The following is a 15,021-nucleotide window of genomic DNA, read 5'->3' on the forward strand; positions in this document are numbered from 1 at the left end:
AAATATGTTGACAAGACGGATTGCGAAACAACTAAGTGAAAACCCTTTGATTATCAATGATGGAAACAACAATAACCAGGATGTTGCTTCGATAACACAAGCTGACAAACACACTATAAACTCAAAAGCCATCACTTTTTAACACAATAACTAATTATTATTTAACTGAAAACTACTTTTCACGCACAAGCAAGAAAACAAAATATCATGTTCACGACAAAACAAAACATATGGGCAGGAAACTAGACTTTTCGGTTGATCATGTATGTATATGTATAATTGTTTTTTTAATGTGGATTTGGGTTAACCCAGTTATACTTTTTTTAACCGAATTACCGAACTGAATACTACGTACCTTCAGGTTTCCAGTCCCATCTTAATTGGGTTTGGTTGTTTGGTTTCGGGTTTATTTGGGTCGGGTTACGTGTTACTTGGGTTTGGATAAAAACAACACCCCTAAAAGGTATACGTGTTCTTCCATTGATAAATATTTCATAAGTTAAATAAAAAAGACATTATTTAAAGACCAAGGACTAATATTGTAACTTATTGGATACAAAATACCGTTATTCTTCCGCCAAACGACCATTCTGTGAAATTGGGGCTTTCTACTTCTCAGCTCTAAATCCAAATCAATCGGGTCGTTTCTTCGTATTTCAGTTCAAGAAATGACCTGATATTTCCAGCCATTGGAATGACGGATATCACCGAGGTTTTAAGGATCAAATGCTGTTGATGATATCCGTTCATGTGGAACCCCGATGATCCTGTAATCGTTGTTTCTTCATCTTTGATGCACCTTTTATAACAGACCTTGTATTCTCAGGTGATTGTCGTTTTTATGTTCTTAATGTTATCATATATTCATGCTGTCTTGTACGAAATTCGTAACAATGATGACGTATTGATTGATATCGGGTAAATCCTGCGTTAAACTTTAAAATCTATAGATATAATATTATGAATTTTAATTAGGTAACGGCTAGGGTTTTGAATTCTAGCAGAAGCGGTTAATATGGCATGCAGCAATGAACAAACAGAACTAGAGTCGAGAGAAGAAACGATCAACATGCGCAGAAGTTTTTCATGGAATCGAGACTTTTTCACCAGTGATGGTATGTATGTATATGCCTATGATTAACTAAATGTGCATTTCATTTCTACGACTATAACTTTATGTTTTCATTCAGGGTTTCTCGATGCGGAAGAGTTGTCAAACATGATCGAAGGAGGTGGCGATGATGACGTAGATCACGAGTTACAAAAGATTGAAGAGATTGAAAATTTGGAAGCTATATTGTTCCAAGAAATTGAACCTTCAACTCAAAAATCAACGAAATCAACTGCACTTTCATCTTCTTCATCACCGGTCAAGACAGAACCGCTAGCTAAATCACCTCTCTCGTGTAGTGGTTCTGGAGTGAAGAAAGTTAAATCTCCTGCAAGAAGAAGCACGAGTTCGAAACTTAATATAGCCAAAGGCGATTCACCATCCAAAACATCGGTTGGGATGACAACGAAGAATAACGTGGTGCCCGTTAATACTCGTGCATCAAGAACACCGCCTGCTAGTCCAGGGTCATCAGGATCGTCATCGTCGTCTATGTTTTCAGTTAAACAACGGCCAAAAAGAAGTAGTAGTGCTCCTCGTAGATCCACAATAAATAACGAGAAACCATCAGCAATCAATGCAAGAAAAAACGAGAAAACGACAGTAAACAAAGTTGGCCCGGTTAGTACTCGTATGTCACAAACCCCGCCTACTAGTCCAGGGTCATCATCATCAACGGTTTCAGTCAGCCAACGGTCAAACAGAAGTAGCAGCGCTCCTCGTAGATCCTCAGTGAACAATGAGAAACCATCAACCACCAATGCAAGAAAAAACAATGAATGGAAAACAATATTGAATAAATCGAGCCCGATTGCCAGTCCAGGGTCATCAGGATCATCATCAACAACAACATTTTCAGTAAACCAACGGTCAAAAAGAAGTAGCAGTGCTCCTCGTAGATCCTCGATAAATAACGAGAAACCATCACCAATCAATGCAATAAGAAACAATGAGAAAACATCAACGAATAAAGCGAGCCCAGTTAGTACCCGTCTGTCACGGACACCGCCTAGTCAAGGGTCATCATCATCAACAACAACGTTTTCAGTCCATCAACGGTCAAAAAGAAGTAGTAGTGCTCCTCGTAGATCCTCGGTGAACAATGAGAAACCATCAGCAACCGTAAATAAAGTGGGCCCGGTTAGTACCCATATGTCACGAACCCCGCCTGCTAGTCCAGGGACATCAGGATCATCGTCATCAACAACATTTTCAGTCAATCAACGGTCCAAAAGAAGTAGCAGTGCTCCTCGTAGAACCTCAGTGAACAATGAGAAGCCATTAACAACCAATGCGAGTAAAAACGATGAATTTAAAACAACGAAGAATAAAGTGACACCGGTTAAGAATAATAATACTGGTGTATCAAAGACATTGCCTTCTAGTCCAGTATCATCATCTCCAACATTTTCTAACAATCAACGGTCTAAAAGGAGTAACAGTGTTCCTCGTAGATCCTCGGTGAATGAGAAACCATTAGAAACCACTGCAAGCAAAAGCGATGAATGGAAAATTAGTAAACCTGTGGTTGTATTAATCCCAAAAACACAATCCACCATCAGCTTGAAGATTAAACCACCACCTGTTCTTTCTCATCCTTCGCTGTTATCTGAATCATCGTCGTCATCGTCAACTTGTAAGGTCAACCAAAAGTCAACTTTGACTGGTCGGCCGGCAGCATCGCGTTCAGAAACCAGGAGCCCAAACGGTTCAAAAACGGGAAGGGTGTTATCGCCGAAAACAGTTGCAGCAGTGAATACAGGGTTAAAACCGGTTTCACAGAAAACGAGTACTACTTCTAAACCGTCTAGAAAACAATCAAGTGTGAAGGCGAAAGCAAAATCGTCTAGTGGTGTTTCAAGAGGCGCCGAAGATATTATTTTGGTGTCTCCTGAAGTTATGGACATAAAAGGGAAGTTAAATGCATTAAAAATGGAAATCAGCATGCAAAAGAAAATGAGTCATGATGAAAGTGGTAAAGGTGAATCAAGTTCTATCATACAAATGAACAACCAAACAAAATACAAACAGAGAATGTAAGTTGGAATACCAACCCTTGAATTCGAGTTCAAAACAGGTTTGCGTGTTTATTATGATTCAAACATGCGTATATTGTCCGTATCATCTGGTATAAAAGTGTGGTATTTTCTCAACCTTAGAACTCATCAGAGCACAAAAATGTAATCTTCAGTAATCATGGGCTGTATTCCTTTATGATATTCAGTTGTGACTATTTTATATCAAGGGAAGGCGATTCAATACTTTTTAGTCGAATATACGAAACGAACTTGACCGCTAAGGGGTATTAGAGAAAGAACACCTATTAAACCAGTCCGATCCAACAACCAAGGACGCCCCGATGTCATGAATTCAAACATTGACAAAGATAATTACTACAACATTTTGTTTTGTTTGTGAATAGTGAATACAACAATTGAGTGGGAGGCTGGTCAACAACCGAACCAAACTCTTTACACACGCCCCCAGCCTATGATCAAGAATCAAGATAAGAGTTAGTGGCAGCGGTGGTGATAGTGGTAGAGTTGGACAGTTGCGGCGCGTCAGAAACTTGTAACATCAAAAAACTTACTAGGTTCAAATATATACAAAGTAATGATCACAAAGGGTATCCTTGAATGTAACAGAAAGAATAATTAAAATTTATCAAAATATGTCTTTCAAATGCATTATTAATAATAATGAAAATCCTTACAATAGTGATTCAAGCATATTGCACATGTATAAATAAACACAAAGAATTTTTCTTAATATTCGAAATTTAAGCCTATTTCGATTGAACATTGTATACATATCCGACAAGAATACACACAACCTTGCAACTAAAATAATAATAATTAATTTAATAATAATAAGCAAGCGCCTGTTACCAGAACCAGGAAGGAAATGCTACTCTGTGCGTTGCATGGGGACCATCATATGTTGAGGTTGAGCCTGAAATGATTGAGAAACTAATCAAATTACTATTCTACAAACAACTAACAGGTCAACAAAGAAATCATTAGTCAAAGACTTAATATAACCTAGACAGACATTTAATAAAAGTGTTGTAACCACATTACTGTCTCTTTCTCTCACACTACATCATATGAGTATCGCATACAAGTGCTTATGTGGTTCATATAAAACTGATTTCGTATTGAAAACACCCCTGATAAACTGTGTCAAGTTAAACATTGTATTTTTTGAGATGGATTGACGCATCTAACATGTTTAAAACACGACACGAGATGATATAGGTGGCAATTTTCGGCATCACCCAAAATACTACACGTAAATAATCATGTTTTTTGGTTGTCATATCTAACATGTTTAAATAAACGGGTTGACATGTTTAACCCCATTAATTAAACAAGTCGACCCGCTAACCCGTTTATGACCCGTATAGCCCACTTTTACAAACCACTAAGCTGATTAGCACGTTTACAACTTGTTAACTACCCGTTTAAATATATGGGTTAAAAATAATCTATCTTTTGCATATATAGTGGATTCCAACTCTTTTTTTTTCTTAAAGCATCTAATCTTTAATGTATTCGAAGTTTCAACCTCCTTTTTCTTTAACCTCCGCCGTTGAATTTAAAGGTTACCAATACAAACACTTCTCGCAATTAATGATTATCTTTTGTTGGCCAAGTGTTGCTTACGAGCTACGATTGTTCCATAAACTTATCAAAAATAAACTTCACGCATGATTACTAAATTAGAAATGAAATTTCTTTTTGATAAGTAATAAGTTTATGGAAGTGGAACAACCGCAATAAATACATAAAGATAACTCCAGTTAACAATCCACCTGTGAGTTTGCATAGTTCAGACCCTGAGGATACTGAGTTTGATGTCCAAACTGTCATAACAAAAAGAATATACGATATTAGGCAACTCTCATAATCAACTTTTAATGTTAGTTTTTTATAGCTAGTTTAATACCAGCCGCAGCATAATCTAACATTTTGTTTAACCTAATTTGAGAAACGTCTACTCAAAAGCCCTTCCTTTTTCAAAAAAAAAATATATATAATCTTTATAGCCATATTAACTCCTCATATACTCACAAATCTGCCAAACATTTGATTATATGATTATGCCAAACACCCCTGTAATCAGATGAACGAATAACTAATCACCTGTCCATCTTTCTTGGAAGATCCTTCTTGGCCCTTTCCAGATCCTTTAGTGTCACCCTTTTATATAAATCAATTACAGGCAAAATAAACATCAGTTAATCATTAATTACTATGGTAAAGATGTATAACAGAACTTAACTGACCTCCATCTGCACGAGCAATTCGATCACACGCATAAAGATATACAAACATTAATCCATTAGTAACTACTTATACAAAAAGCAATTAATCATTTATATAATTATATGCCTTCAGATTTCAAAAGGTTACCTCTCTGTATCTATTTAAGTATGACTTTAGAGGCTCGATATAATCTTCAAATCCTAAAGTAGCCATTGCCCATAGAAGGTCGTCACCATTAACAGTCTTCCTCTTTTCCCTTTGACATTTATCACTTGCCCTACAATCAAATTTACCAGATCAGGATGGTAACGAGCCGAACGAGACTTGCTCGTGTTCGTTCATTAACTTTAAACAAACACAACAGTTAAACGATCAGATTTTTTTGTTCGTGTTGGTTCGTTAAGACATGAACGTGCTCATTTGTGTTCCCCCGTTAATATTCTAAACAAATAATTCAGACATAAATGAACTAAAATTAACCAACACGAGTTAGAATTCAGTGAATATCCAACATAAAGCAGAACAACACCATCATCATTGCACCAAACATTTCAAAATTAAACAAAATATTTAAACATCGGTTTTAGAAATATGAAAATCTAATTAATTTAAACTAAAACAACTAATAAATAAAGAATGAATATTTAAACAAACATAAACGAATGAACAAATATAAACGAAAATAAATGAACATATAAAGACAAAAACGGGAGTTAACGTACGTAAATGATTGAACTAGACATTTGTTCATGTTCGTTCGTTTAATTAAATGAAAAAAAAATGTTTTCATGTTCATTTGTTTATTAAAAGAACGAACATAAACGAACCTCCAGCCTTCACTAACTTTCAGTTTGTTTACATCTCTACTAATAGGGCTGTAAACGAATCAAAAATTCGGCGAACTGTTGGTGAACGATTCGGTAGAAAGTTCGTTTATGTTCGCTCTTTTAATAAATGATTGAACATGAACAAGTTCGTTCAAATAACTAAATGAACAAACACAAACAGAGATCATGTTTGTTCAATTGTGTTCGTTTGCGTTCGTTTATGTTTGCTCATTAAATGTTTATAATATTTTTTTAGTGACTTTGCTAATCTTATAATATAGATTCAAGCAAAATTATTAACTATAAAATAAAAAATATATTCGAGTATTACGTGATTAATTTATATGTAATATAAACATATGTATATAAATGCTTAAAAAAAAACACCACGCCGAACTTAGTAGTCAAACCGAACTGACCATTAGCCAAATAAAAAAACATAGTTTCTGTTCGTTCGTTTATGTTCATGAACGCTTCACGAACACCTAACCAAACCGATTGCAAATCCTATATACTCACTCGCTGGTAACGAAGCTGATGAACTCAGAAACACACTCCTGAACAGTCTCCTTAGCATCCTTAGCAATCTTACCATTAGCAGGCAATCCTTTCTTCATAATCCGACTAATATTCGCAATCGGCAGAAACCGATCCTGCTCGCGAACATTCGATGACCTAGGGCTCAGATCGCCGCCACTCTCATGACTTCCACCGCCAGGACTCGCCGGAGCATCCGCCATAACAATTTCAAAACCCTAGGTTCAATCGATCGTTCATCTCAATAATAATAATAATAATAACAATAATAATAATAATAATAAGTTTATTGTTGGACTTACTTAGAGAGGGAAAATTGTAACGGTTTTTGATGAAAAAATAAATAAAACTGGTGGCGGGAAGAGTGATCGGACGCTGGAGATGTGAAGGACTGTGTGTTATCAACACCGTTGGTTTAATTGCTGCAGATGCTAACAATTGTACTGTACCGCACCTAAACTCATCATGAGTTAGTTACACTTTAAGGGAAAATTATGTTGGGTCAAATTTAATGAACATTTTGGTATTAATTTAACAGGCTTAGTTTTGAGTAAAATTTATGTCGATTTGTAGTTAAAAAAAATACATCTTAATGGTATATTCAAATTTATATAAAACTTTATATATTAAAAATTTAAAAAGAAAACAAAATATAAGTAAAATTAGTTATAATATTATAATATTTTAAAAAAAAATAAAGAAGAATCTCACATCTTTGACTATTTGTTTGTATGCCTAACAAATCTTTAACTATGTGTTTAGAGTCTAACATATCACTGACCATGTGTTTGGAGGCCTAATGCATCGTTGACTATGTGTTAGCTAACTTGTCGACAGAACTACCTAATACATCGCCGGCGATGCGTTAAAAGAGAGAAAAACCTGGAAAATGATTTTGAGAGGACAAATTTAAAATCTCTCACCATTAAGAGGCTACTTTGGGAATTTTCCCACACTTAAATCCTTATATTATCAAAACTATTTATGTCATCCCACCAAACCAAAAAATTAGATACGAGTATTGGTATTAGGTGATACATGACCTCACATGCTTTTATACTAAATACCCAAAACCTACATGACCATAATCGTTTCTTTTATTATTATTATTATTATCATCTTTTAATCTGTGTAATAGAATAAACTATTAGTTTTACTAATTTTAGTTTTGATGTATTGGTTTTATTAATCTCAATTAAGTTATATATTTTATCTTTATCCTAATTGCACATCAAAAAAACTACGTGCATTCACATGAATTACGTATTCCTAAATATTTGTGTTTTTATTTTAGGACAGAGACATGTTAAAGTGGTAGTGATTAACATAGCATTAATCATGTTTAACCTTTGCTTTTTATGAGTTAATTTACAATATGTGGAGAATATAATAAGCCTGGATTTTTTTGTTGATAATTACTCTTTACTTATACTTTAATAGCTTCCTTATTCTACTTGTTAAACTATCAACAAAATTTTATCAAATAGTTGACCAACTGACTGAAATCGGCTAAACGTTACTTTTTATTTAATTAGGTTTAAGATTAAACTAATACCGGTCCTAGCAGACGCATTGTCAAGTCCAAATCGAGTTGGGTATCCCCCAACCCACGCCTCGTGCACATTCTCCTTATCTATCTCGTCTTCCTCCCTCAGTCATTCATGTTTTCACACACTCTTCATTCCTTTGGTTTTTGTAATCTGAAATAATACTCAAATTATAATCATGATTCCCGACTTATAAATCAAATAATATAATTATAACAAAGTATACATGGTGTTATTTTACAAATTACGCCTACCTCGCTTACCCTTAAACCTACTCCTCTATCTATCTATATCAATGTCTATATCTTAATACCGATAGGTTACAAGCGGTTATTTTATTAGAATGTTAGACATCAAGATGGAAATCATGTTTAGGCCGGGGTCACTTTCCTAATTGATGATAAGAAAATGATGGCATTCAATAGTTCCAAACAAGTTGAAATTAATTTTAGACACATGAGCTAATTATGTTGGGCAAGTGTCAAGAATGTCCACCACTAAATTGTTGGGTGATAACTAATTTCTTAATCACGTGAAAAGGTCGGAATTATGTTTCAAAAATATTTTAATACACTAATTCGAACATAAAACCATGAAATTTTGCATATGAAATTAATTTATATTTTGAGTTATTATTATTTTTTTGAATATCTTTTTGATGGGCTTTTATCTTAATAGAAAACCCATAAAGAAATTCAAAAATATAATAAAAAAATCATAACAAAAAATATAAATAAAAACAAAAAATCAAAATATCAAAAAAACTTAAATGTTTTCGCCGTGATTCTCGTTAAAAAATCGATTTCTATTCATTTGTGGTGATAGATTACAAGTCATTTGTCAAACGAACACATATGTTCAGATTCCAAATCTAATTCTTTCAAATTCCAAATCCTATGCAAATTCCAATTCCAATTCCGTTCCATTCTATGAAACGAGCGCCCCCTAAATTCCCTTAGGGACTTACGTTAAACTAGAGGGAATCCGGGAGTCGGTATTAAATATATACAGAAAGATTAAAGATCTTATCTAGATTTCATACAAGGAAGAAACAACAATGCTATGAGATAAAACACTTAAAACTATTCATCAACATCAACCGTGTCTTTAGAAGTTCACCTTTAACGTAATATCAGTATAGTACGGATAGAAAAGATAAACGCAATTCAAAACAAACCACTTACAGTCGAGCGAACATAAAAGTTTTAAACATTTGAAAATAAATACTAGGTAGAAAAGTCATTGACTTGATTGATTACTTCCAAAGCTTGCGTAGAGACATGTTTTTCTCAGTTTCCTTCTTCATAACCTTGGCGACCGCCATCTCAAAATCTTCCTGTGTCACATGAACTCTCCTCTCCCTCAAAGCAAACATTCCAGCTTCAGTACAAACCGCCTGTAAGTAATAATAACACAACCACACGAAAATTAAAAAATAAAAAAAAACATATATAATTTAACATTTAACACACTAATTATTTATAAAATTTAACTTTTTAAGACATAATATGGACCAGTCTGAGCATCTGACTGTTACTAGAATAACAGCAAAAATCCACAAAACAAATAGACTGTTGAGTTTTATGTTTTTATAAAAACCAAACTCTTGGTTAGGTTCGGGTCCAGTTTCATTTGAGGATGTAAATAAAACAGAAGCAAACCGAATATAAAGATTTCATGCTTGATCTTTGAATGTTTAGTAGTTTACAAGAATTTAACAAAAGCGTGTCAAATATTTTAGCCCAAATGTATAACAATAAATCAACCATTAAGTAACAAAAAGATTCAGGCCCATAGTTATTTGGCCCAAAAAAACAAGACCATATAGTAAAGCCGAAACAGAACAATTTTCAAATAGCAAGCACAAAACCGACCGATGCACACCCCTCAAGCCTACTTCTAACCTCATTATCATCAACCTACTAAATAAAAACTTCAAAGTCAACAGGAACTGACCTTAAGTTCAGCACCCGAAGCGCCGTTCATCTTCTCAGCTATCTTCTTCAAATCAATCCCACGCATTAAGTTCATCTTTCTTGAATGAATTTTCAGAATATCAAATCGTGACTAAAACAAACACACATAAATCAGTCTTAATGAAAATAAATTTCAAATATTTAAAGTCAAAAGATTCCTCACATCTTCATTGGGATTTGGGAACTCGATTTTCCTATCAATTCTCCCAGGCCTGAGAAGAGCCTGATCCAGGATATCAATACGGTTTGTAGCCATCAAAACCTGAAAACATTAAAAAAGTCAACAATGTTGTATATATTTAGTCAAACAGACACATCCATGATTCCTTCAACTACCTTAATCTTGTTTGATGCTTCAAAACCATCAAGCTGATTGAGAAGCTCAAGCATAGTTCGTTGCACTTCACTGTCACCATTCCCGCTTCCAGACTCCATCCGAGCAGATCCAATACTGTCTATTTCATCCATAAATATGATCGACGGAGCATGTTCCCTGCACAATTATAATGATAATAACAATAAATACATTATTATACTAGTTGAAACAAAAGAAAGGAAATTCACCCAATAGAAACCAAGTTTCCCACTAAAGTCGCTAAACTTTAATAAGGTGTTTTTATCTGGTGAAATAATTTATAAAGCTAAAATTTTTAATGTTAAGAGATATAAATGAAAGTATATTTAGCAATTACTTGTTTCCAATTCGACTTAAAATGAACAATTACGAAACTTGGTTAAAGCTAACAGTTATAAAAAAAGTACACAAGATTGGATCACCTAATGAACAACAGTTGGGCTTTATATTTTTTTAAACCAAACTTTCAATTTGGTTCCCGTTTTGCATCAACCAAAATTTAAAAAACCGAACCCATCCGATTAGTACAAAAAAAATTATTTTAAGTAAAGTACATGAAACTATCAAATAGTGTAATCCAAAGATTTTAGTTCCTATGTGCAACAATCAATTGATAAATAAGTTAGGTCAAAAGTTTCAAGCCAAAAATTACTATTTTGGCCAATTGATGTGCCCAAAGTTTTCAAGCCCAAATCGTAAAACCAAAAAAAAAACCACGAACCAAACACATTGTGAAAATTGAAAACCCAAACTGAACAGAGTACAAACCTGGCCATAACAAAAAGTTCTCTAACCATACGAGATCCCTCACCAATATATTTCTGTACTAGTTCTGAACCAGAAACCCTGATGAAAGTACAATCAGTGTGATGAGCCACCGCTCTTGCCAACAAGGTCTTTCCTGTGCCAGGTGGCCCGTATAACAGAACTCCCTATAAACATAAATATATACAAAGTGAAAACATAACCATTATTAATTATACGATTTGAAAGCTTACATCTAAAGAAAAATAGGCCTGTAAAGAAACCGAACGTTCAGTGAACCATTTGTCAGCCATTCAGCAGGATATTTGTAATAAACAAACAAGCATGAATACATGCCTTGTGCATTCACTTATGTTCGTGAACGTTTGTTCAACCACATCCATTTATATTTTCACTTAATTTTTTAGGCTCTTTATACTTTTATCGAGTTTATGAAATTATGAAATCACCCATTAAAATTTACTCAAGTTGTATTAACTTTTTTAGGACCAATAGACTGATGTTCAATTTACTTTCAATGGTGTTCGCTCAGTTATGTTCGTTTATTTTTGTTCATCCATGTTCAATTATTTCCTTTCGTTTATACTATTGCTGAACAAACATACACGAACACGAAAACCTTGCTCATGTAAAATTGTCTGTTTGGTCAAAGAAATATACACAAACATGTTTACTTTCTTAACATACGAACATGAACAAGAAAACCCTTTACATTTAATTATTGTTCATGTCTGATCGTTTGCTCAGTAAGAGTTGAATGAATGAACACGAACATGCTCTGTTCATGTTCGGTGGATGAGTCAATTCATTTACAAGCCAATCTAGAGATACTATTTGCAATGAATGGTACCTTCGGTTGAGCAATTCCAAGACTCTCAAATAATTCTGGATGTTTGATTGGAAGTTCAATGACCTGAAATTTTGTTATCCAAAATATTAAGATCAAATGACAACTAAACAAAAAGATATCAAAATCAAGGTTGGAAAAAATAAAACTTGAAATAACCTCTTTAATCTCTTTGATTTGTTGGTCGAGCCCACCAATCATATCATATGTAGAATCAGGAACCTTTTCAACTTTCATAAGGTTGACCAGCGGGTCAACTTTGCTCGGTAAAACCAAGTGAAGGACATAACTGTCATTGCGAAGGGCTACCCGGGTTGATGGAGTGATCTTAGTGATATCAATGCTTTTGTCAATATCAACTACATATTTGCCCTCTGGGTGCACCTGTCAAAGAAGAAAGATTAACTAACTCTTAAGTAATTAATTATAGTTATAGTTATAAAACATCATCACTAACCTTGACTAGCACTTTGGACTTTCCCATTACTTTAACAACTTCACCGACATAAGATCCAGGCTCTTGAAGCAGCTGCAACTCTTCCTTAAGCATCCTTACTGTATTTTAACATTATAAATTCTAATATTAATATACACTGAATACTGTAACACTTTTATAATAACAACACATGTTTGTTTGTTTGTTATCATACATTGAAAGATTTGTTAAACATTACAAATAAGCATTTATTTGCAGACGGTTAGTCAAAGAAACTGACATATTAACTATTCTTGAAATAATAATTAAAAAAAAAAGAATGTGTGAGTGTGACTAAATTTTGAAATTCGGTTAATATAGATACTGTTGTGAAGAAGATCACCGCCTTTTGGTGTACAATATATGGCTTCCGGAAGCTTAGAGAAACACCTATTTCGCAGTGAGTAGCTAAACTATTTTAAAGCTTTTAATATCTTAGCACTACTCATAGGCCCATAAACGAACTAAACGTTTAGTGACACGTTCGGCGGAAATCGCTTATGTTCGTTCATTTAAAAAACGATCAAACATGAACACAGATTTCTGTTCATTTAAATTTAATTAAATTAATGAACATGAACACGCTTACTTTTTGTAGGAATTTGTTTGTGTTCGTTTGTATTTTGTCATGTTCATTTGTGTCTGTTTATGTTCATAAACCGTTCTTTAGAATATTAACGAATGAACACAAAACACGTTTAGTTTCTTAACGAACGATCACAAACAAGAAAACACGTTTGTTTCAGTGTTTGTAATCTTCATTGGTTCGTATTAGCATATTTATTTGTGTATTTTATATGTTAGGATATTTAAACAAATAAATATAATATAACCTTACTAGAGAATATCTTTTACCATATCTTAAATGCCTTGCATTAATTTAAAATTATTTTACCCGTGCTGGTTATATATAAAATTAATCGAGCCCAACCAGTTTTGACCCGTTAATCAACCCAGCCTGCTTTGACCCGTTAGCCGACCTAACTGTTATCCAACCCAGCCACCTTTGACCCGTTAACCGAACCAAACAGTTTTAGCCTGTTAGCGGACTCAACAATATTGCAACATTTAGGATAGATGTTTCATTTAGGAAGGTAACCAAAGCGTCACATTTGTTACTAAATTAATTAATGTAATCACATTTGTAAGTTGATATTCCCGGGTCAACTACTAGTTAGTTTTGTTAACATTGATTGAATTGTTGAATCAATTTAAAGATCTCAGTATTATTATTATTATGGTTTCGATACATATCAACAAACAAATAATAATAATAATAATAATAAAGCTAGGGTTGGCAAAAGAAAGGGTGTACCTGTGGAATTAAGGTCGTTACGCTGGGCTTGAAGGCGATTGAGATTATGGGTCTTGTGTCGAAGGTGAAGCTGAGCATCGTGGATATGTTGGAGGTAATACTGCCTCAAACCCTCACCGGAGGATTTGGTCCTTGAAGAACAGTTGTCGACTGGTTCCGATGCTGCTTTCATCGCCACATCCACAGACACAGACGCCATTCAATTCAATTGAACGACAGAATTGTTAATTTGGTGTATTTATTTTATGTATTATGTTTGATGCTTTCTTTTCTTTTCTTTTCTTTTCTTTGTGCGCAAGACAAGAGTGTGTTTCAGGGTTTCCAATTAATCAATCTGGTGGATGTTAGGCTGAGGGGTGTGGGGGGCGCGAGAGGGGGCGTGAGTGGGGGCGCGAGCCAATAATATTGTGACGTGTGGCAGAGAGAGAAACTTGATAAGATGGGTGTTGGTAGTGGTGATAGCGCCCCGGGCCATGGTGTGGACGGGCGCGAGAGGGGGCGCGAGCGGTTTATTTTTTTATTTTTTTATAAATGTATTAAAAAAACGTATTATTAAAAAAACAAGAAATTATTTAAAAAAACACACATTAATTAAAAAAACACATTAATATATAAAAAAAAATTAAAGTACTAAAGAAAAACATTATTCTTATTCTTCGGCTTCGTCTTCTTCGATCAACCTCTTCCGGATACGTTCCTTTTGTTTTTCCATCAGCATTTGGTCGACCGGATTTAGGTGGCTGAAGTCTCTTGCAAGGAAGTCCAAATCTCTCATTCTTTTTTTTTCCTTTTTGTCAATAGAGACCACCTCCATGGTTTTGTTGAATTTATTGAGGGATTCAACAAGATCGTTGTTGTTTACGGCTTCCCCCTCAGCCGGTTTTTTCCCCCTGGCGTCCCTTCCCAATGGCCGCCTCCTCGGCGGTGAAGACGTTTCCTCCCCCGCAACGTTTAGGTCGAATCCAACCCGGCAATCCGACCCGGCGGAAGTGCTGTAC

General features: G+C 34.4%; 2 protein-coding genes across 2 annotated transcripts; both read right to left on the reverse strand.

The window, feature by feature from the left end:
* Positions 1-3,646: 3,646 nt before the first annotated feature.
* On the reverse strand, positions 3,647-7,019 carry LOC143530344 (nuclear transcription factor Y subunit B-8-like). Its single transcript, XM_077025901.1, has 6 exons — positions 6,726-7,019; positions 5,527-5,656; positions 5,400-5,405; positions 5,257-5,313; positions 4,926-4,976; positions 3,647-4,063 (listed from the first exon to the last, which is right to left on the reverse strand). The coding sequence occupies exons 1-6, from the start codon at positions 6,944-6,946 to the stop codon at positions 4,019-4,021; spliced, it is 510 nt and encodes a 169-aa protein (XP_076882016.1). The 5' UTR covers positions 6,947-7,019; the 3' UTR covers positions 3,647-4,018.
* Positions 7,020-9,423: 2,404 nt separating this feature from the next.
* Positions 9,424-14,222, reverse strand: LOC143530369 (26S proteasome regulatory subunit 8 homolog A-like). The gene is made up of 9 exons (XM_077025920.1): positions 14,024-14,222; positions 12,691-12,788; positions 12,393-12,617; positions 12,237-12,299; positions 11,390-11,553; positions 10,603-10,759; positions 10,430-10,528; positions 10,247-10,357; positions 9,424-9,686 (listed from the first exon to the last, which is right to left on the reverse strand). The coding sequence occupies exons 1-9, from the start codon at positions 14,220-14,222 to the stop codon at positions 9,546-9,548; spliced, it is 1,257 nt and encodes a 418-aa protein (XP_076882035.1). The 3' UTR covers positions 9,424-9,545.
* Positions 14,223-15,021: the final 799 nt, after the last annotated feature.

The sequence above is a fragment of the Bidens hawaiensis genome, unplaced genomic scaffold (genome assembly GCF_021521415.1).
Source record: "Bidens hawaiensis isolate Kalapana, Puna unplaced genomic scaffold, B.hawaiensis_p1.1 tig00008933_1, whole genome shotgun sequence".
Classification (NCBI taxonomy): domain Eukaryota; kingdom Viridiplantae; phylum Streptophyta; class Magnoliopsida; order Asterales; family Asteraceae; genus Bidens; species Bidens hawaiensis.